The sequence below is a fragment of the Procambarus clarkii genome, chromosome 30, assembly GCF_040958095.1.
Source record: "Procambarus clarkii isolate CNS0578487 chromosome 30, FALCON_Pclarkii_2.0, whole genome shotgun sequence".
Taxonomy (NCBI): domain Eukaryota; kingdom Metazoa; phylum Arthropoda; class Malacostraca; order Decapoda; family Cambaridae; genus Procambarus; species Procambarus clarkii.
In genome coordinates, this window is record NC_091179.1 from 19,412,280 (window position 1) to 19,435,055 (window position 22,776).

The 22,776-nt window shown below is 48.4% G+C and overlaps 1 protein-coding gene across 6 annotated transcripts in view; it reads right to left on the reverse strand.

Moving 5' to 3' along the window:
- Nucleotides 1-22,158, reverse strand: part of Khc-73 (Kinesin heavy chain 73) — a 228,395-nt gene extending 206,237 nt beyond the window's left edge. For all 6 annotated transcript variants that reach the window (XM_069334000.1, XM_069333999.1, XM_045753956.2 and 3 more), the window contains exon 1: nt 21,981-22,158. In XM_069334000.1, the coding sequence (XP_069190101.1) occupies nt 21,981-22,029 (49 nt within the window). In that variant the 5' untranslated portion in view covers nt 22,030-22,158. The remainder of the gene's footprint in view (nt 1-21,980) is intronic.
- Between the last annotated feature and the right edge of the window lie 618 nt (nt 22,159-22,776).

Below are 22,776 nucleotides of genomic sequence, written 5' to 3' on the forward strand. Positions count from 1 at the left end.
CAAGCCCGGTGCACCAGTGGTGGTACCCCCCTATATATAAATTATATTATATTATATATATATATATATATATATATATATATATATATATATATATATATATATATATATATATATATATATATATATATATATATATAAACTATTCATGCCCGTGCCATCCTCTTGGGTGGCTTACTCTTCATCAATCAATCTCACTCTCATCACAATGGACTTGAGAATGGTCCAGGACGGACCGAAACGTCGTCGTCTTCTCATCTTCTGGTGTGTAGTTTAGTTTTTATATCTTCAGTCGCGTTATTGTGACTCATCGTCTGCAAAAAAATAATATTGGCAGTGGAAAGGTGGCAAAGGGCAGACCGGAGTGTGCTGACCAGTGCGCCACCGGAGCCTTGATAGACCAGTGTGGGGAGACCGGGCCCTTCTGGTAACCAAGTCCCTGGGGCCAGATTCACGAAGCAGTTACACAAGCACTTACGAACCTGTCCATCTTTTCTCAATCTTTGGCGCCTTTGTTTACAATTATTAAACAGTTAATGAGCTCCGAAGCACCAGGAGGCTGTTTATAACAATAACAACAGCTGATTGGGAAGTTTGCATGCTTGTAAACTGTTTAATAAATGTAACCAAAGCCGCCAAAGATTGAGGAAAGATGCACACGTTCGTAAGTACTTGCGTAACTGGTTCGTGAATCTGGCCCCTGATGACCAGCTGACAGGCACCCATCACTCGCCCACCACAACTGCCCACAATATACAAGATGCTTGACAGTACTTCGCACAACTTTCGTGTTCAATGCAAAAGTTAGAGTATTACAATCTTATAAACTGCGATTGCTTGTAAAAATAGGCATAGGATACAATTGCTTGTGCTTTTTCATGTATGTTTATAAGAGGATCTAGCATGAGAGGTGAGGAGTGGGTGGGGTTAGTGTCCGGTGAAAGAGGACTAGTGGAGGAGGCAGCCAGGTGTGACACCACTCGGTAACTGCACTCTGCTCAACCCGCTAAACCAACTCTGCTCTACACCTCCCTCTCTTACACCCAGCATGTAGAGCAGCATCTTCCTTCCACCCATAGTAGAGGCGCGTGTCCCTACCACCAACACATCCTTCAAGAGTCAAGTAGAGAGAGAGAGAGAGAGAGAGAGAGAGAGAGAGAGAGAGAGAGAGAGAGAGAGAGAGATCTGGGCATTGATACCACACAGAACCAGTCCCCAGAAGCCCACATCAAACGGATATCATCAGCGGCGTATGTCAGATTGGCCAACATAAGAACTGCATTTAGAAACTTGTGTAAGGAATCATTCAAAACCTTGTATACCACATATGTCAGACCAATCCTGGAGTATGCAGTTCCAGTCTGGAGTCCATACCTCGTTAAACACAAGACAAGGTTAGCGAAGATTCAGTGGTATGCCACCAGACTAGCCCCAGAGCTAAGAGGTATGAGTTACGAGGAAAGGCTACGGGAATTAAACCACACGTCCCTGGAAGACAAAAGAGTTAGGGGAGAGATGATCACCACCTATAAAATTCTCAGAGGGATTAACAAGGTGGACAAAGACAAACTATTTAGCACGGGTGGTACGCTAACAAGGGGACACCTTCTCAGAACGGCACAATTCAGATGTGACAATTAGCATAAAATGCTCTTGTAAGAGTACTGTGTTGATCCTTCAAGGAGTGCCTGACCAACCGGGCTGTGGTGGGTATGTGGGCCTGCGCGTCGCTCCAAGCAACAGCCTGGTGGACCAAACTCTCACAAGTCAAGTCTGGCCTCGGGCCGGGCTTGGGGAGTAGAAGAACTCCCAGAACCCCATCAACCAGGTATCAACCAGGTACCAGATCCACGTGGACTCCGTGTTCAAATGGCCCATTATGACGTACACATCTTTGACATACATAATTATAGCAAAATAACAACTTGAAACTCGTATTGGAGTTGCTTAATATGGCGTGAGACTTGAGGATGTGTTGAGGAAGTGGGGCGGTGTTCCATCATAAGGTCCCGACACACGTGTTGACTCACAGTATGAGAATGTCCTCACACAAACACCTGCAAACTCTACACCTGTCCCTCGTGCTGTGTTTGTGCTAAGTCACCTGCACCATACTAGCATATGTGTGATGTTTACACCTTTACACCTGCCACACGCCACACACCAGGCCACACAACGGGAGGAGCGACGGACTGGTGCGTGAAGCAGCACTAAGGAGCAAGCGTCCTCACCTTCGCCTTCACCAACTGAGCTTTGTGTGTATATATTATTTCCACCAGTACTGTTATCTACACCAGTCCTGTACACACGACCCCAGTCACCCACACCAGTCCTGTACACACGACCCCAGTCACCCACACCAGTCCTGTACACACGACCCCAGTCACCCACACCAGTCCTGTACACACGACCCCAGTCACCCACACCAGTCCTGTACAGAAGAATGGTGGTATATATACACGTGTCGTAGGGCAGCGTAGGACCTCAATATGAACAATACAATAAGGGACTGGAGAGTGATGCGGAATGTGTACAAGTGTTATGACAAGTGTGAGGATGCTATAAGCACAACTGATGAACGCTGAGTCATCTGTCTTTAGCCAGAAATCATCAAAATATTGTGTCTATGAGTGAGATGAATACGTTGCTGCAGGACCACCTCGACCACCTGGCTTGTGAAGGGCATGTGCACCTGTGGCCCGCAAACAGTAATAGCCCCGATTGATCAGACTGTCACTAGGGAAACACGGCTAAAGGCCAGGCTGAAAGCTATAGAAATCGGTGATATAAATGTGGGTAACGATTTGTGTTTATTTACATATGTAGGCAGACAATGTAGGTATGGTAGGTACACATACAAATAAAAATATAAAAACCGAAACCACATACAAAACGTAGTCAAATCAAACCATAGAACATAGGAGCAATGTGAAGGACGTGGGTGTACTCATGGCAGAAGACCTTACCTTTCAAGAACACAATAAAGTAGCCGTCACAACTGCAAGAACAATGACAGGTCGTATAACAAGCACCTTTCAAACAAGAGATGACATATCAATGCTGTTCCTTCAAGACGCTAGTGCTCTCTGAAGTGGAATACTGTTCCACAATGACAGTCCCTTTCAAAGTTGGAGAAATTGCTGACCTGGAGAGCGTGCAGAGATCCTTTACTGCTAGAATCCACTCAGTAAAATACCTAAACTATTGGGACCGACTAAAATGCCTAAATCTGTATTCTCTTCAGCGCAGGCGGGCGAGATACATAATAATTTACACGTAGACAATATTAGAGGGGCTGGTCCCAAACCTGCACACAGAAATAACACCACATGAGACCAGGAGGCATGGCAGGATGTGCAGAATACCCCTGTTGAAAAGCAGAGGTGCAACAGGTACTCTGAGAGAGAACTCTATCAACATCAGAGACCCGAGACTGTTCAACACGCTTCCACTACACATAAGGAACATAACTGGCCGACCCCTCACACTGTTCAAGAGAGAACTTGACATAAGCTCCTACAACGGATACCTGATCAACCAGGCTGTGACTCATACGTCAGGCTGCGAGCAGCCGCGTCCAGCAGCCTGGTTGACCAGACCGGCAACCAGGAGGCCTGGTCAGAGACCGGGCCTCGGGGACCACGGCAAGGTAAGGTATGGTAGGTAGGTATGGCGGGGGTGTCGAGGGGTGGGGGGAGGAGGGAAGGGTGACTCCGTTACACCTCGCCCAGATACACACCGTAATGAACACTATCTCCAGCGCCAGCCCTCGTTATCGCTGATCGTTACACCCACCCCGAGCCATTTCTCCAAACATGTAGTGCCAAGCGTCACTGACTTACGTTCGAATTTACACTGTAGTATCAGGGACCGCAGCCGACTACACACTTACACACGATAATATTTAAGATATTTTAATATAAGCTTTCAAGTATTGTGACGATAATCTCTTTCAAGAGAGATTGAGCCTGCTCTTCCCTACAAAGTACGTCACTATACAAGATAATATAGAAGATACGTCCACCAAATATCTCCAAAACGTTTTGCCCAGAGAGCAAAACGTATCCAGCACACCGGCACACCTGCTACCCGCCACCGTAACCAGCAAACTGCTCGTCCTTTGCCTGCCTGTCGCTGATTGGCTGGTGTCCCGTCGCACCTGCCCTCCGCCACAAGTTGATGTCTTGGGCTGCAGTGCTCCAGTATTGTCAGAATATCTCAGTGCTCCTTGCAGTTGACATCTCTCGCTGGTAGACTAAGCCTTGGCTTTCGTGTACTAAGGGAGGTGGCAGCTCGAAGCCAATATTTCAGCTCCATTAATATTTATTTTGCTATCACTGTAACTCACTTGTCTTAACGTAACTTTTCATTTGCCAGTGATTATTCATATTATTTTGTTTGTTGACTTGTCTTTTATATTTTATGTGCTTAACTTTATTCATGTCTTGTTTTTCTAACATAATTAAAATTTCATTGTAAATTTACTTGTGTTTTGTGTGTCTTCCCATTACCTTACCACAGACGAAAGCTCCAGCTTTTCTCTTTTTTTTTCTATAATGTGACGAGGCCCTGCCCCTAGCTTTTGAAACAGCCGAACACCAACGCTTTACCGTCACAGTATATATGTAGCCTAGCAAGTTACACATTCCAACCATGTGCTGATAAAACGCCACAACCCTGCCGTGATACGCAGCTCCGAACTGATAACTCCAATCTCAACACAGTAAGAACTGCCTCTCACTAACTCCAACACTGCTTATTAATACACCTTCCAGAAGCAGCAGACGGGACCAGAACCATGGTATAAACCTTCCAGAAGCAGCAGACGGGGCCAGAACCATGGTATAAACCTTCCAGAAGCAGCAGACGGGGCCAGAACCATGGTATAAACCTTCCAGAAGCAGCAGACGGGGCCAGAACCATGGTATACACCTTCCAGAAGCAGCAGACGGGGCCAGAACCATGGTATAAACCTTCCAGAAGCAGCAGACGGGGCCAGAACCATGGTATAAACCTTCCAGAAGCAGCAGACGGAGCCAGCTTTATGGCTTAAACATTTCTGAGCGTGAGAGCGAGAGCAACAGCAATATCCATGACAATAACTCTTGTCGTCACGAATATCACTCCTGCCTCCAAGCCTCCCCCTCTCTCTCTCTCTCTTGCCAGCACCCTCCACCAGTCACACTGGCACTCTCCACCACCCACACTGGCACCCTCCACCAGTCACACTGGCACCCTCCACCACCCACACTGGCACCCTCCACCACCCACACTGGCACCCTCCACCAGTCACACTGGCACCCTCCACCACCCACACTGGCACCCTCCACCACCCACACTGGCACCCTCCACCACCCACACTGGCACCCTCCACCACCCCACACTGGCACCCTCCACCACCCACAATGACACCCTCCACCACCCCACACTGGCACCCTCCACCACCCACAATGACACACCCTCACACCTCCTCTCCGGCACCGTCCTCACTGCCGCCCAACAATGGACGTCGACATTTGTATTGGAAAAGCATCCGACTTTACGGGCCTAATGGACATTTCACGAGAGGTGTTCCAGGCCCCACCACCAGGGACCCTTGTTCCAGCCCCCACCACCAGGGGCCCTTGGTCCACCCCCCACCACCAGGGGCCCTTGGTCCACCCCCTACCACCAGGGGCCCTTGTTCCAGCCCCCACCACCAGGGGCCCTTGGTCCAGCCCCCACCACCAGGGGCCCTTGTTCCAGCCCCCACCACCAGGGGCCCTTGGTCCAGCCCCCACCACCAGGGGCCCTTGTTCCAGCCCCCACCACCAGGGACCCTTGGTCCAGCCCCCACCACCAGGGACCCTTGGTCCAGCCCCCACCACCAGGGGCCCTTGTTCCAGCCCCCACCACCAGGGACCCTTGGTCCAGCCCCCACCACCAGGGGCCCTTGATCCAGCCCCCACCACCAGGGGCCCTTGGTCCACCCCCCACCACCAGGGGCCCTTGTTCCAGCCCACCTCCCCCACACCTGGAGTGAGACAGCTGCCACCATTAACTCACCAAATACACAATGTAAACATTAAAACAATAACAAATTTAGGACAAAAATAAAATCACAAGATGGGTAGGTAGGAGTTGACTGGTTTAGTGAGGCACCCTCAGCATGGCTCCTCACTCACGTCTCCGGTCCTTAGTAACTCAACATGCTCTTACCGGTATTACCTCTGCTCTTACCGGTATTACCTCTGCTCTTACCGGTATTACCTCTGCTCTTACCGGTATTACCATGCCGTATTCTGTGCACTTGTGGTCTTCATTATATATGCGTGCGGGTCTGAGTGTCACAGATGATGTAGTGTAATGTTCACTTCGTGAGTGTTAGTGTATTGGTGTTGGGGGAGTTATTGGTGCAGCTGCCTCACTCCTAGTGTGGGGAAGTTACCTGGAGCATGCCTGGAGCATGCCTGGAGCATGCCTGGAGAGGGTTTCCAGAGTTCTCCTACTGCACGAGCCCGGCCTGGGGCCAGGCTCGACTTGTGATAACTTGGTCCAACTGGCTTAAATTCCTCGTTTCCACCATACCTTCACCACCTGGAACTTATCACCGTTAAACATCGTGTTATTTTCCGTAGCAAAATCGACAAATTATCGGCTTGTAGTTTTTCAGTGCCTTCTACAGAGGAAACTTTTCATGCTGATTTTTGTATCGTCTGCGAAGGATGCCAGGGAGCTGTGACTAGTATTGTTGTCTATATCACAGGTAAGATGAGGGGGGACTAGCAGGATGCAAGGACTGTGCCCTCCTGGGGTACAGAGCTTTTCACTGCACCTCGACTTGATCTTATTTGATTGACTGTTACTCTTTGCATTCTGTCTGACAGAAAGCTGAAAATCCAGCGGTGGTGGTGGTGGTGGTGGTGGTGAGGGAGGTGGTGGGGGTGGGCAGGGAATGGTGGTAGAGTGTTGTAGTTCTAACGTTGTGGTTGTAAGTGGTGGTGGAGGGTAGGCAGAAGGGTGCTGGGGGAACTGCACAATAGAAATTGAATTAGAATTCAAATTAACTATTCATAAAAGTATGTTCTGTACATTTATAGTTCGATTAGTTTACACAAATTTACAATAAATTAATTACCTATGAGAAAGTTATAATAATGACATAAGATGTAATATCTGTAATTATAAACTGCATACTGAAGAATTAGATTTAGAACCTACACTTTTCAATGATTTTAGAATAATTACAGTTTTCAAATTCAGAATCATAAATTATTTCCGTAACAACTTATACAAATGGTTATAATAATGAGTGAACTAAACAGATGTATGATGGTCTAAGTCAAAGTTTAAATTTTGGCATCACGTGAGTCCCCGTGAGTGAAGCGTTGAGTCACCAGTTAACCCCGTAAGCGTGATGCGTACTGGAGAAATACCATGTGCTCGGGCTCGCCTTAGCCCGTGCTACTTGGAACATTTTGTTCCAAGTAGCTAATCTTAAACAACAACAACAACAACCATGTGCTCTCTCATTAGAGCGGCGACCAATATTTGCCTACATGACAACATTACGACGACGAGAATACAATAACAGGATTAATATAAATTGATCAATACATATATACAACAATGTTGTGGGGAGCCGGTCGGCCGAGCGGACAGCACGCGGGACTTGTGATCCTGTGGTCCTGGTTCGATCTCAGGCGCCGGCGAGAAACAATGGGCAGAGTTTCTTTCACCCTATGCCCCTGTTACCTAGCAGTAAAATAGGTACCTGGTTTTAGTCAGCTGTCACGGGCTGCTTCCTGGGGGTGGAGGCCTGGTCGAGGACCGAGCCGCGGGGACACTAAAAGCCCCGAAATCATCTAAAGATAAATCAAGATAACCTCAAGACACGCCGAGCTCTGTCAATCAAGAGACCTTACGGGTGTCCCGGATCCAAATGACTCCCAGCCAGCGGTGACCCATCGGTTGATATTCAAGCCCGTGAACGGCTCTACATAATATCACACGCACATTCAACACCATGAACGGGAAATGCAGTTTTAAAAGACATTGATGTTGTCGCTGGCGAGCTTGTGTTCCGTAAGTTATGCCACTAATGTTGGCAAGATTACTCTGAGAGAGAACTCTATCAACATCAGAGGCCCGAGACTGTTCAACACGCTTCCACTACACATAAGGGACATAACTGGCCGACCCCTCACAGTGTTCAAGAGAGAACTATCAACATTAGAGGCCCGAGACTGCTCAACACGCTTCCACTACACATAAGGGACATAACTGGCCGACCCCTCACAGTGTTCAAGAGAGAACTATCAACATTAGAGGCCCGAGACTGTTCAACACGCTTCCACTACACATAAGGGACATAACTGGCCGACCCCTCACAGTGTTCAAGAGAGAACTATCAACATTAGAGGCCCGAGACTGTTCAACACGCTTCCACTACACATAAGGGACATAACTGGCCGACCCCTCACAGTGTTCAAGAAAGAATTGGATAAGCGTCTCCAAAGGATACCTGATCAACCAGGCTGTGACTCATACGTCAGGCTGCGGGCAGCCGCGTCCAACAGCCTGGTTGATCAGTCCAGCAACCAGGAGGCCTGGTCGACGACCGGGCCGCGGGGACGCTAAGCCCCGGAATCATCTCAAGATAACCTCAAGAAGATCATTACATCACTAACAAGCACATCCTACCATAATCACCGTGACTAGCACATCATTCTATTTTCACGGCAAGAAAATCCTTCTGGTATTATGAGCACATCATCCTATTTTGATGATGACGGCAGTAACTGGAACCTGGCTGTAAAACTGGTCGGGTGGTCGTGGTTCAGGGAGCACTTGTAGGGTAAGGGTTACCATGAGCCATGTAGAGAGAGAGCTCTTACGATACAAACAGGTGTCAGACGCCGTCTACATCTCTACCCACCTGTGTAAAATAAAGCATGTCTCTAAACGAACGTCAACCGAAAAATAAGGGAAAGTGTACGATGAATTAAGAGCATGTTGAGTGAGGGTCACTAATAAGGCTTCTAAATGCCAGCCCTGTCGCGCTGTGTGGCCTCATACTTCACAGTGTGGTGCATATCCATAGTTGTATGTTGTATAAGCACATCCTCCTCTGGTGTATACACACACTTGAGTGTTGTATAAACACGTGCTGGCGTGTGGGCGCGCGCAGGGACAGAAGCGCCATCTGTGCCTCACTGTTCGCAACATTAATTAACCAGCGGCCAATACTAGAAGTTCTACCAGCACCAGACACTCGTTAACGACTGAGGTGTTGGCGGCCAGTACTGCGGGGAGCCCGCCCCCGCCCCGCTGGTGCTCCACCCTACACCAACCCCCGCCCCCACCACAACACACTGCTGGGGGGGTATACAATACACTGCTGGGGGGGTATACAGCACACAGCCAGGAGTATACAATACACAGCTATGGGTATACAATACTCAGCCAGGGGTATAAAATAAACTACTTAGGGTATACATTACATAACAAAAGTTAGATCATCCAGGAACCTAAGTAAAGAGGCTTCAAGAGCACTTTACACCGCCTGGTTGATGGGGTTCTGGTAGTTCTACTCCAAGCCCGGCCCGAGGCCAGGCTCGACTTGTGACTTAACGCCTGCCTTAAGACCAGTCTAGGAGTATGCCGTGGACACCCCCCCCCCCCTCCTGAAGAAACACAAAGAGACTGAAAGCGGCACAAAAGCTTGCGACGAGGCTTGGCCCTCAATAGCGAGGGAAGGAATATGAAAACCGACTGAGTGAGCTGAACCTGATGATGCTAGGAAAATAGGAGGAGGAGGAGACAGAGACGGATAAAATACTTACGGGATTGACAGTGAAAATAGATGAAATGTTCATACAGTTCATACAGGGAGCCGGTCGGCCGAGCGGACAGCACGCTTGACTTGTGATCCTGTGGTCTTGGGTTCGATCCCAGGCGCCGGCGAGAAACTATGGGCAGAGTTTCTTTCACCCTATGCCCCTGTTACCTAGCAGTAAAATAGGTACCTGGGTGTTAGTCAGCTGTCACGGGCTGCTTCCTGGGGGTGGAGGTCTGGTCGAGGACCGAGCCGCGGGGACACTAAAAAGCCTCGAAATCATCTCAAGATAATCATCTCAAGAAGATACATTCCATGTGTGACATCAGGAAAAATCTGGATAATTTTTGGCAAGAATTTTGATTGTTGCCGCCGGAGGTGACTAGTTTATTGTGCACCCCATACTCATCCTGTGAGCGGTAGCGCAAAAAAAGATTACAGAGGGCACAAAATGTCTTTATCAGACCTCAATTACATCTATCCTTCACACCTTATAATTACAATGTAAGCTAGTCACAGAGAATGTTCTATTTCAAGAGCTATATATTTACAGTAAGTCATTGTACATTAACGGTAGGTCTTATCGCTGATACATAATTGTGCAATGGAGATATTACAGAGTCACAGGGGAGCTGCTGTTTGTTGAATATTAGTCTTCACAATGAAGTGCCGGACTATCCAGGCGGTAGTGGATATGTGGGCCTGCTGACCACTCCAAGCAACAGTCTGTTGGACCAAGCTCTCACAGGTTAAGCCTGGCCTCGCGTCGGGCTTGGAGAGAAACCCCAGGACCCCATCCAGAAACACTAAGACAATACAGAGACGTTAGAAAGAATTTTTTCAGTGTCAGGGTATTAACAAATGGAATGCATTACGTAGTGTTGTGGTGGAGGCTGACCCCGCAAACACAACTAGGCGAGTACTGAATACCAATAGAGCAAGGGTGCATTGGTACTGGAAGCTTGAAACTCGGATGAGTCGGGCTGTGGTGGATATGTGGGCCTGCGGGCCGCTCCAAGCAACAGCCTGGTGGACCAAACTCTCACAAGTCGAGCCTGGCCTCGGACCGGGCTTGGAGAGTAGAAGAACTTCCAGAACCCCATCAACCAGGTATCAAGCAGTCAGAGATCTATCAAAGTTCTCATTTAGCGTAAGAGTAGTGGGAAAATGGAATGAAGGAACAGGTTGTGGAAGCAAACTCTACTCGTAATTTTACAAAGTAGATATGACAGGGAAATAGGACGGGAGTCATTGCAGTAAACAACCAACGGCTAGAAAGGCGGAGTCCAAGAGCTAATTCTCAATCGTGCAGGCACAAACAGGTGAATACACAGCTTGGGGTGCATACAGATAGGGATATACAATGCACACCTTGAGGTATAAAACATACAGTTAGGGGGTTACAATACACACCTAGCAGTTTACATCATACAACTAGAGGTACGCAGCTAGGGGTATACAACATACACACCAGGATGTGATACGGGATAAAATAATCATGGCAGAAGGTTACCCAACACCAAGGAGACGATGACATAATATAGCTACACGTACACGTACACCCACACGCGTACACACACGCACGAATACGTGTATAGACACGAGTACGTGTGTGTACAGACACGTATTCATATAGAGACATGAATATGGATGAACCTGGATGAGGTTCTGGGATAAGTTCTACTCACTAAGCCCGGCCTTGACTTGAGGGAGCTTGGTCACAGACTGTTACTTATAGCGGACCGCAGGACCACACATTCACCACAGCCTCGTTGGTCCGGCACTTCTTGCAAAAAATATCCAGTTTTTTCTCTTAGACTTCCACTATTGTTCCGGTAATAATCCTTATATTCGCTTGCAAGTTTTGTACAGACAACACCCCATACTTGTACATTCAGCACTGTTGTTGTTGTTTTAGATTTAGCTACTCAGAAGGAAATGTTCATGAAGCACGGGCTATAGTGAGTCTTGTTGACAAACACTGTGTGAAACGTGTTGATAGGAGAGAGGAGATGCTCCTAGGTGAAGGTTGGGTGAGGAGAGAGAAAGTGCAGCAATAAGCAAGGAAGGAGACATGAAGGTAAAGAGTGAGGAAGATAAGCAGTGTGTGAGCTGGACATGTTGGGGAGGTGGCTCGGGTCTCACCTCAGGAACATTACATGAGACTGTGAAGGTCTGGTGAGCAGCAGGGACCCGCCACCCACCCGCCAGGTGAGTCCCACACACACACACACACACACACACACACACACACACACACACACACACACACACACACACACACACGCACGCACGCTCCATGTGTGCTGGTTACCACTCTAAAGCTCTCCCATCACCTTATGTGCTCCAATGTTCAATAACCTTGTACTCAAGCAGATCTTTAACCCTTCGTAGAACACACGAAAATGCATGATGGTATTTGGCATTGTAAAAGCACTTCAATCACCATTTATGGCTAAGTGCTTAGTAGCCCACTTCACAATGTGTACAAGAACAGGGGTCACATTCACGAAGCAGCTACGCAAGCACTTACGAACCTGTACATCTTTTCTCAATCTTTGACGGCTTTGTTTACAATTATTAAACAGTTAATGAGCTCCGAAGCACCAGAAGGCTGTTTATAACAATAACAACAGTTGACTGGGAAGCTTTCATGCTTGTAAACTGTTTAATAAATGTAACCAAAGCCGTCAAAGATTGAGGAAAGATGTACACGTTCGTAAGAACTTGTGTAACTGCTTCATGAATCTGGCCCCAGATCTCTAACCCTGTCGATGAGGGCAGAAGAAAATGTATATATGTTGGTTACCATTATAAATAACTGGCCACGTCTGTAGCAGAGAAGAAAAACACTTTTAATATTATATTTTAATACATTCATACACTGACATTTTCTGTAGTTTATATATCAGTAACATTTAAGACTAGTCACCCAATCCACAATTTTGAAAATAAAGGAAGTGACGACGTTTCTGTCCGTCATGGACCATTATCACGTCCAGGAAGGACCGAAACGTCGGCAATCCCAACATTTTCAGGTGTGTGGGTTGGGTGTTTAATTTTCAGCGAGGTTACTAAGCCATACCGTTTATAGTCAAGCCTACTACTGAAGAGCTGCCTAAGAGGCACCCAGCCACGTGACCAGTGACTGGGAAGTGTGAACCTGGTTGATACCTGGTTGATGGGGTTCTGGGAGTTCTTCTACTCCCCAAGCCCGGCCTGAGGCCAGGCTCGACTTGTGAGAGTTTGGTCCACCAGGATGTTGCTTGGAGCGGCCAGGAGGCCCACATACCTACCACAGCCCGACTGATCCGGAACTTCTCTTAGAAAACAGTCCAGTTTTGTCTTGAAGATGTCCACGGTTGTTCCGGCAATATTTCTTTCTTGGAGCCGCGTCGCCCCACCAACAGCTAACACTGCCTTACTGTTTCAGTCTTCACAACTTTATATTTCTCGCAAATCTTACCAATTATGAAGCTAATTTGATATGCCTCAACTTATGTTTAAATTACTTCGGTCTCTTTACTGTGTTCAACGTGCATCTCCTTACATGCTTTACTCACAGACTGGAAATACAAATAATTGTATTTATTACATTAACCATACACAATTATAACATGGTATACATGTTATAATATGGTATACATATTATAATGTATAACATTATATTATACATAATGGGAGAGGGAAGGTAACAAGGGAGGCAGAACCATGCTAGAAACTGAATTATAAATTCAGTTTCAGTTTAAATTTAGAATTAGAAATTCCCGTGCTCCGTTCCTGTCCATCATTTACTTCTCGGTGCTCCGTTTCCAATTTAGAGGCTTATTTTAGAGCTACTATTTATTTTAGAGATACTGGAAGGCCAGATCCCAAACATGCGCAACAAAATAACCTAATGGAGCATACACACCAGAGGCCCACATATTATACATATTGCCCGAATAACATTTGACGTGAAGGATGTGAAGGGTTTTATAACCAGCCCAGATGTAATGGGTGTAGGCCTACAAGCCCAGTTGATTCCCACCTAATTAAGTGTAATTACCTAAGTGTAGTTACAGGATGAGAGCTACGCTCGTGGTGTCCCGTCTTCCCAGCACTCTTTGTCATATAACGCTTTGAAACTACTGACGGTCTTGGCCTCCACCACCTTCTCACCTAACACCACCTAACATCACCAGTTGTAATGGGTGTGGGCCTACAACCCGCTCCTAACACCTTTTCAAATCAGGTGACCCTAAGACAAGCCTGATCCAAGGCCAGGCATGCGAACCACAACCGACAAATGGTACAATATATATATATACAAAAAATACATATGAATGAAAAACAAGGCTACGTCCACAAATTTTTGGCTTGTCATCCCTATCTCCCCCCCCCCAGACACCATCATCAGCAAGCTTGGCATCCTTCACCTTTGCTAGTGGTGCAAGGTGTCACCCGTATTGTGGGCACCCCGTCACCCAGCACGCTCTCTCAGCCCCTCCCCCTCCCCAGCACCCAGCCCTGGTCAAGGTCACTGCTGAGTGACTGCGTACCTTACGAATGGTTGGTGAGATCCCCCGTCACTCTGCACGATATCTGCACCCACACTGGGCGGGGACCACCACACCTGCCTCACCACCCACACTGGGCGGGGACCACCACACCTGCCTCACCACCCACACTGGGCGGGGACCACCACACCTGCCTCACCGCCCACACTGGGCGGGGACCAGGAGAGTGGGAAGGGAGGTGACTGGGCCAACATACGGAAGGAGAGCACGGGGGGGGGGGAGTGTAGCGAGGAGGTCAAAAGTTGCCTCGGCTCATTATATTCCTGTGTGATCAGGCGCCGGGGCTCTCACACCTCACACCGTCCCTTCCTGCTGCTTGGTGACGGGTGAGACTGGTGACGGGTGAGGCTGGTGACGGGTGAGACTGGTGACGGGTGAGGCTGGTGACGGGTGAGACTGGTGACGGGTGAGACTGGTGCCGACTAGAGGTGGACGACACTGGTCCAGATACCAGAATAATCACTGATAAGATATTACCGAAGTGAGGTGTCTGCCTGTGTCACTTATCTCGTACTGAGCAGCAGCAGCAGCAGGAACAGGAGCAGCAGCAGCAGCAGGAACAGGAGCAGCAGCAGGAACAGGAGCAGCAACAGGAACAGCAGCAGTAGTAGCAACAGGAACAGCAGCAGCAGTATCAGCAGCTACTGCTCCGGCCCCTCCACCGCCAAAGTGAAAAAGTTGAGAAGCATCTGCCTGATGATGTGGACATTCAGTTTCCCTCACGTCTCCGGCGTCGTGATAAAAACAACTAATAGCAAACTGACAAACATATATAACTTTCTTAGTTTCCATGAGCAAAAAGAAGCCCTGTGTACATTAGCTTAATATCACACTGGTGGTGGTGAAGGTGGCGGTGAGTGCCACTGGTCGTGGAAGGTGCCACTGGTGGTAGAACTTTGGGAATCGACTACAGGCAGACAGGCAAGGTTAGGCCGGGATAGTGAAGGACAGGTGAGACGAGGGTGAGGGAGAGGCAGGCAAGGTTAGGCCAGGATGGTGAAGGACAGGCGAGACAGGGGTGGGTGGGTGGGGGAGGGAGACAGGTTAGCGGTACTGCCTCACAAAACACTACACGTGACCTACGAGGCTCCCGTGGTGCTAAATAATTGCTGCCAGAGCGAAGATACAAGTCATGTGGATGAAGAGTTATATAGTCGACCAGAGACTGGTCAAGACCCAACCAATGAAGGATCCTCGTCCACACTTGAGGTTCACGCTTTGTTGGGGAGATGGGTGTGTGTGTGTGTGTGTGTGTGTGTGTGTGTGTGTGTGTGTGTGTGTGTGTGTGTGTGTGTGTGTGTGTGTGTGTGTGTGTGTGTACCCATGGTGACGGGTGTGGTGTGCACAGTGAGGCTGCCTCCGCTGACAGTAACCCGTCTTCTCCACACTGTATGCTGATGAGTCGCTGAGCAGTGACCACCCGGCAAGTGCTCCCCGGAGTAACACGTCCGTCCGTGAGTTTTACCCGGCCCCGTTAACCCGGGTGTTGGGCCGGCCCGGTACCCGCCTGTCATTACCCACAGATGGTGTTCACTAAGCACGGCGCACCAGCCATCGTATCAACGCTGGCCAGCACAGCCATGTCGTCGACGAGGCTGCTTACTGGTGACTTACCTTCTGACCTTGTCGGGTGAGCCACACCCTCAACCAGTGGTGGGCAACCCGCGCCCTTTAAGGTACTCCGTGCGGCCTTCCAAGGTAATTTAATGTGAAATATTAGTAAAATGTTGTATAATGAACAACAGTATTATAATAAACTCAATTACTTGCAATGCTCACGTCACACCAATAGGGAGCCGGTCGGCCGAGCGGACAGCTCGCTGGACTTGTGATCCTTGTGGTCCTGGGTTCGATCCCAGGCGCCGGCGAGAAACAATGGGCAGAGTTTCTTTCACCCTATGCCCCTGTTACCTAGCAGTAAAATAGCTACCTGGGTGTTAGTCAGCTGTCATCGGCTACTTCCTGGGGGTGGAGGCCTGGTCGAGGACCGGGCCGCGGAGACACTAGAGCCCCGAAATCATCTCAAGATAACCACCTTACAATATAATAAATATGCTGCAGTAAATACTCTTGGACTCTGAAAATATTTAACTTTCTCTTCCCATTTTGCTATAAGAGTTCATTCAGAAGCATCAGATTTTCTGGAGCGTTAACTGTGAGGGACTGTAATGTAAGAGGACCGTTACTACCATATTACTGTCCTAGTGTCAACCATGACGCCGCAGGAAGTCTTTCCTAAGGAAAATATGGCTTGTGTGAGGGGAAGGTGAGTACAAAAAAGCACAAAAAATATTTGTGCTTTTTGAGCACAAATATTTCATCACATCCCCTCACATGCAGGGCCACGTGAGTAACATTTGTGTGGGAAGACGCTTGAATGGTCCTTGAATAACATAAGGGACATTAATAGGGTATTACATGCATCAACGTAAGCAGCTTATGTTCTTGCGGATCCTGTCTGTGTTTGCTCGGGGTCTTCAAGTGGGTAGAATGTAATATTCTCGCGCGTTTAATGCAGCCTTTGTCCAGCCCGTCCTAATAAACAATAAACAAAGTCCATTCCTTGCACCCGCCAATCCCCTGGTTATGAATGAAATACGGTTTACACACATCTCACAACTGATGACGTTCGAACACTTCTCGAACAAGTGCTTCGCTGACGACTGTTGTTCGAGCCATAACGCTGTAAATGCTTCACCCAAGTACTACAAATAATCGCCAACAGAACCTAAACACCTAACCTAATCAATGTCTAAATATGCACTGTATGCTTATAACAATATGAATTTATATTTGAAAACATTCCTATTTTGAATGAACAGCAAGTTAAAATTGATGAATGCGTCTTTGAGTTCGACCACTGGATGGAATGGACTTGGTTTGAGGAAGGGTTGCTTTGTCACATATACATGGAAAATAATGGAAGGCCAGGTACTCGGTAAAATAACATATTGAAGTGAAGGACATGGTAGGAAGTAGATGATGCAGAATAGAGCCAGTGAGGAACGGAGGTGCCATAGGCACAATCAGAGAGCACTATCTGAATATCAGAAGTCCACGGCTGCTCAATACCCTCCCAGCAACCATTAGAAATATTGCCGGAATAAAAGTGAAATTCTTCAAACAAAAATGATAGTTTCCTGCAAGAATAGCTAGGCCAACCTGGTTGTAGTGGATATGTGGGCCTGCAGGCCGCTCCAAGCAAGTCTGTTGGATCAGGTAATCACAAATCAAGCCTGGCCTCAGGCCGGGCTTGGGGAGTAGAGTTCCCAGAACCCTCTCTAGACTCCTATCCAAGCATCGTTAAGGAAGGACAGGTCGCTTGGTAATTACCGATAATTGTGAAGGTGAAGGAAACAACAGATATATAAGTGTAATAAAACTAAATTTTCGGATGCAACCTACATCCTTCCTCACGGTGGTGTAAAGTGTTCACGGTTAATTAGGGTGTGATGGTGACGAGGAGGGCCGCTCCAAGCAACAGCCTGGTGGACCAAACTCTCACAAGTCAAGCCTGGCCTCGGGACGGGCTTGGGGAGTAGAAGAACTCCCAGAACCCCATCAACCAGAACCCCATCAAGCAGAAGGGTGTGTGGTGCAGCTCTCACCAGCCAGGTCACATGTATTAGGCTTCTACTTGAGCCTCACCCACGTCACATGGCTATACCGTAGCCTCGCCTCCTCACCCACGTCACACGGCTATACCGTAGCCTCACCCACGTCACAGGGCTATACCGTAGCCTCGCCTCCTCACCCACGTCACACGGCTATACCGTAGCCTCACCACCTCACCAGTGTCGAGACGGGCACACATACAGCACTCCACAGCTCATCCCGTTACACATGTATACCGTTGGTTTACTAGCGTGGCCTTCACTCTGCACCAACAACCTCTCACTGAACCAACAGCAATAGCTGTACAACAACAATATGGTTGATCCTATAATATTTACAGTTTTTGCACGTGTCGTCTCACCGTATGATGTGCCACATGACTTGATGTGTTGCAATAGTCACTAACTTACACCACGTAACAAAGAGGATTATGTGCACCCGTCCTCCTAAGGTTTCCCAACGTCAAGAAACTGTCGATCTAAAGTGCCCTTATCCTAACCTACCAGAGAATCCAAAACAGAAAATGGGCTATTATGTCAATTTCGCGCAACCCGTCTTTAAAATAACGTCGCTTTTCGCTGGTATGCGCGCGCTACGGCCAAAAATGGATGTAACTTGAAATCGGTTCACAAAAGTGATGTACTGTCCCATTTTCTGCTTAAGTCGTCTGGCTTACTCGGTAAGAAGAGGAACCTTTCAATTAACGTTTTCCATGACGTTTTGAAACGTTAGGAGAATTTCCTGCCCTCCTAACCTACCAGAGAAGCCTTAACTTATTGTTTTACAAACAAAAAAATCCAAAATTTTTACTACTTATCACAGGATCCCATATTTTGTGATATATGCACACGATAATTCTAAGAATGAATCCAGTCAATTGGAGGGTGTAATGGTTTACATGTCAGGCGTCCGAAGCTGTCTATTCATTAAGTCTGAGAGATTTAAAACATTCAATTGACTGGATTTGAGTCATCCAATTGACTCCAAAAAAATTACTGTATGTAAATCAAGCCATGAAATGTGGAATCCCGCTATCCTGGTGTGCTCAGGATAGTGGTATGGCAGCTGTGCACTGCTCAGGTGAGCAAGCCGTGCTTTCAGCCCACTTTTGATAAGGACTAGTAGGCGTGCAAGCTGTGTACTCCACTCATTTATAGGAGGATGAAGTGGAGCGGTCTGTCTCCTGAGACGAGGAGGAGGTGCACCCACTCCGGTGGGCAGAACGGGCAACTAGAGCTGCTCGAGCAGTCCGTCCTCCTAAGGTTTCCCAACGTCAGGAAACTGTTGTACTTAAGTCCCCTATCCTAACCCACCAAAGGACCCAAAACAGAAAACGGGACAGTATGTCAATTTCGCGAGCTGGGACCATTTTCTAGTACGACAATTTTTGGCCTTAGGTAAAGCATACGTCAAAATGGGACGTTCTATTAAAAGGAGAGGTTGAGTTATGGGGGAGGAGGAGGACTGCAGGGACCACAACAAGCGGTCAGTGACGGGCACCTGAGGGATGAACCTGTCAACACAAGCCTCGCCGTGCATCAGTCAAGTGTCAATATGGTCCACTATTAGTGCCATTATTATAATCTCCAATATTGGGGTTGATGCCAGATAAGTGTCCGCAATATTATCACAATGGCAACATTACTTGTTACATTGTTGACAACGTGAATGATTTAACTGCATATACATATTAAAATTATGCATTACACTGTAAATTTAACATGTAATGCGATCCGATTCTTGTGTGTGATGCATCCGCGCGCTCTCCCGGCCGGTGCTTCAGTGCTGGGAATAAAAGCCATGATGATGACACAGGGATGAAAAGCGAGATTCAAAGAGAAAAAGAAGCGAGACGGAATAAATGTGTATGCTGGGTCACTTGGGGCACAGACGGCACCAGACGTCCAACTCCAAGAACAGAGTGGGACAACGAAGTAGAAAGCCGAGGCAAAGTGGGCAGAGGTGACCAAACACAAGACAAAGGGGCGAGGAGCGTGGCCGCAGGATTGGAAAGCGGCGACGCAGCAAGGACTGCTGCGTGTCAGCAGGCGGGGCGAGCCTCCTCCTGCCACACTCCTCCCCCCCCCACACACACACACTATGCCTGCACTTTTACATCTTCACAGCAATAATGACCCCTCGTTGAGTGGCAGGGAGAAGCCGCAATTATTGCCTGCAGTGTCATCTAGGCCCGGTACGTCACCAGGCTCACTCGCGCACATTAAACTGACAGCGGGATACCAATGACGAAATTCAGCCAAGCCTGCGCCTCACCTTGGGCCACAGGCGGTGATTGTGGGCGGTGGGTGAGGGGGGGGCACGTGGATGTGTGGGGAGGGGGGACACGTGGATGGTTGGGGAGGGGGACACGTGGATGGTTGGGGAGGGGGGACACGTGGATGGTTGGGGAGGGGGGGACACGTGGATGGTTGGGGAGGGGGGGACACGTGGATGGTTGGGGAGGGGGGGACACGTGGATGGTTGGGGAGGGGACACGTGGATGGTTGGGGAGGGGACACGTGGATGGGATGGGCATGAGTGGAGGATGAAGGGCATGAGTGGAGGATGAGGAAGCGCATGAGTGGGGGATGAGGAAGCGCATGAGTGGGGGATGAGGAAGCGCATGAGTGGGGGATGAGGAAGCGCATGAGTGGGGGATGAGGAAGGTCATGAGTGGGGGATGAGGAAGCGCATGAGTGGGGGATGAGGAAGGTCATGAGTGGGGGATGAGGAAGCGCATGAGTGGGGGATGAGGAAGGTCATGAGTGGGGGATGAGGAAGCGCATGAGTGGGGGATGAGGAAGGTCATGAGTGGGGGATGAGTTAGCGCATGAGTGGGGGATGAGGAAGGGCATGAGTGGGGGATGAGGAAGCGCATGAGTGGGGGATGAGGAAGCGCATGAGTGGGGGATGAGGAAGCGCATGAGTGGGGGATGAGGAAGGGCATGAGTGGGGGATGAGGAAGCGCATGAGTGGGGGATGAGGAAGCGCATGAGTGGGGGATGAGGAAGCGCATGAGTGGGGGATGAGGAAGGGCATGAGTGGGGGATGAGGAAGGGCATGAGTGGGGGATGAAGAAGGGCATGAGTGGGGGATGAGGAAGCGCATGAGTGGGGGATGAGGAAGCGCATGAGTGGGGGATGAGGAAGCGCATGAGTGGGGGATGAGGAAGTGCATGAGTGGGGGATGAGGAAGGTCATGAGTGGGGGATGAGGAAGCGCATGAGTGGGGGATGAGGAAGCGCATGAGTGGGGGATGAGGAAGCGCATGAGTGGGGGATGAGGAAGGGCATGAGTAAGGGCATGAGTATGGGATGAGGAAGACAAGCAATGAGGGAGGTGGGTGAGGGAGTAAAGCGTGTGGGAGGTGGGTGTTGAGTAGGCAGGTATGAGGGTAGGGGAGGTTCAGGGGGGGGAGTGATGAGGTAGGGAAGGGGGGGGAGTGATGAGGTAGGGAAGGGGGGGGAGTGATGAGGTAGGGAAGGGGAGGGGGAGGGGATTGCTTAAGTGGGGGGGAGGGAAATCAGCTGACATGTTGAGTAGCCAGACCAGCGTCCCGTCGCCGTGTTCTGCTCAGTTGTTCCTTCAACTATAGGAGTGGGTGCCCCAGTGATGCCTTGGGGCACTCCGGGGAACACCCCCATCCCCCCTGGTACCAATACCCAGCGATCTATAAACACACCCAGTACCAATACCACCTTATGAATACCAAAACATTCCAAGGAACGAGAAAAGTGGTGATTTGAGGTGCTCTCCTGGCGTGTTCTTCCTACTTATCGATCCGTTTTGCGGTTTCTCGCCGGAATTACATTCTCGTGCATCCCCCGAGCGACGCAGAGGTCCTAGACGCCTCGTTCTGGGAGGCAGAGACGCTTACTGTCAAAATAAAACATTCAACCGGTCTTTCAAGACAAACTGGCCACCTTCGCGCTGATTTCAAAACGTCTTAATAGAACTCTTACAAATACCATTCAGGGCAACTTGACTTACCTCGTCGGCTGAAGGGCCGGACCCTCACGGCCACTCTAATCTTATCCATGTCGAAAGATTGTTTGAAACACCAAGATACCGAGTATAATCTGAAATTCACTCCATACCGAGAGAAAAGTTATCACAGAGACAACGAGAGAACCTCTCGCTCACTGGTTCATCCCAAACTGAGTCACAACATCCGGGGAGCCGAGTCCAGGTCCCAGGCGGCGCCGCGGCTGCTAGAAGTCGCTTTTTTCTCATCTCTAATTACCATCAGTTTCCACTATCTTCTGCCGTGTCAAATATTATTCCCTTCAATTTATTTTAGACGTTAAAATCTATACCAACATATATATATCCTCTAAAGAGTTTGAAGTGGATTAAAAATATACATTACGATAGCAAGGAGGTAGCATTAACAAATCCATTTTCTATTTGCAAGAAATAATGCCAGCGGTTACTTGCATATTACCTTTATCATAATTTAAAGCTTATAATTAACATGAAGAAAGATCAGAAAATATACATTATATATGATAACAATCCACGTTTTGTTTTCAAACTTGTTTATATTAAAGAGCATGTGTCTAAAACTGTTTTTCAACCAGTATGTCGCAGTTTAAAACACAAACATTCACTAATAATACAAAGGAATTACAAAACTTTTCAAGCATCAGACCATTTAAACATCCACTCAAACATGTCCACTAAGAAAGTTAAGGAAAGGAAGGTGGAACGACAACAGCTTTGAAATGCCAACTGTGTGTGAAAAATGTTTAGTTGAGTGTGCAGAAGGTGTGCTTGCTCAGGTGCT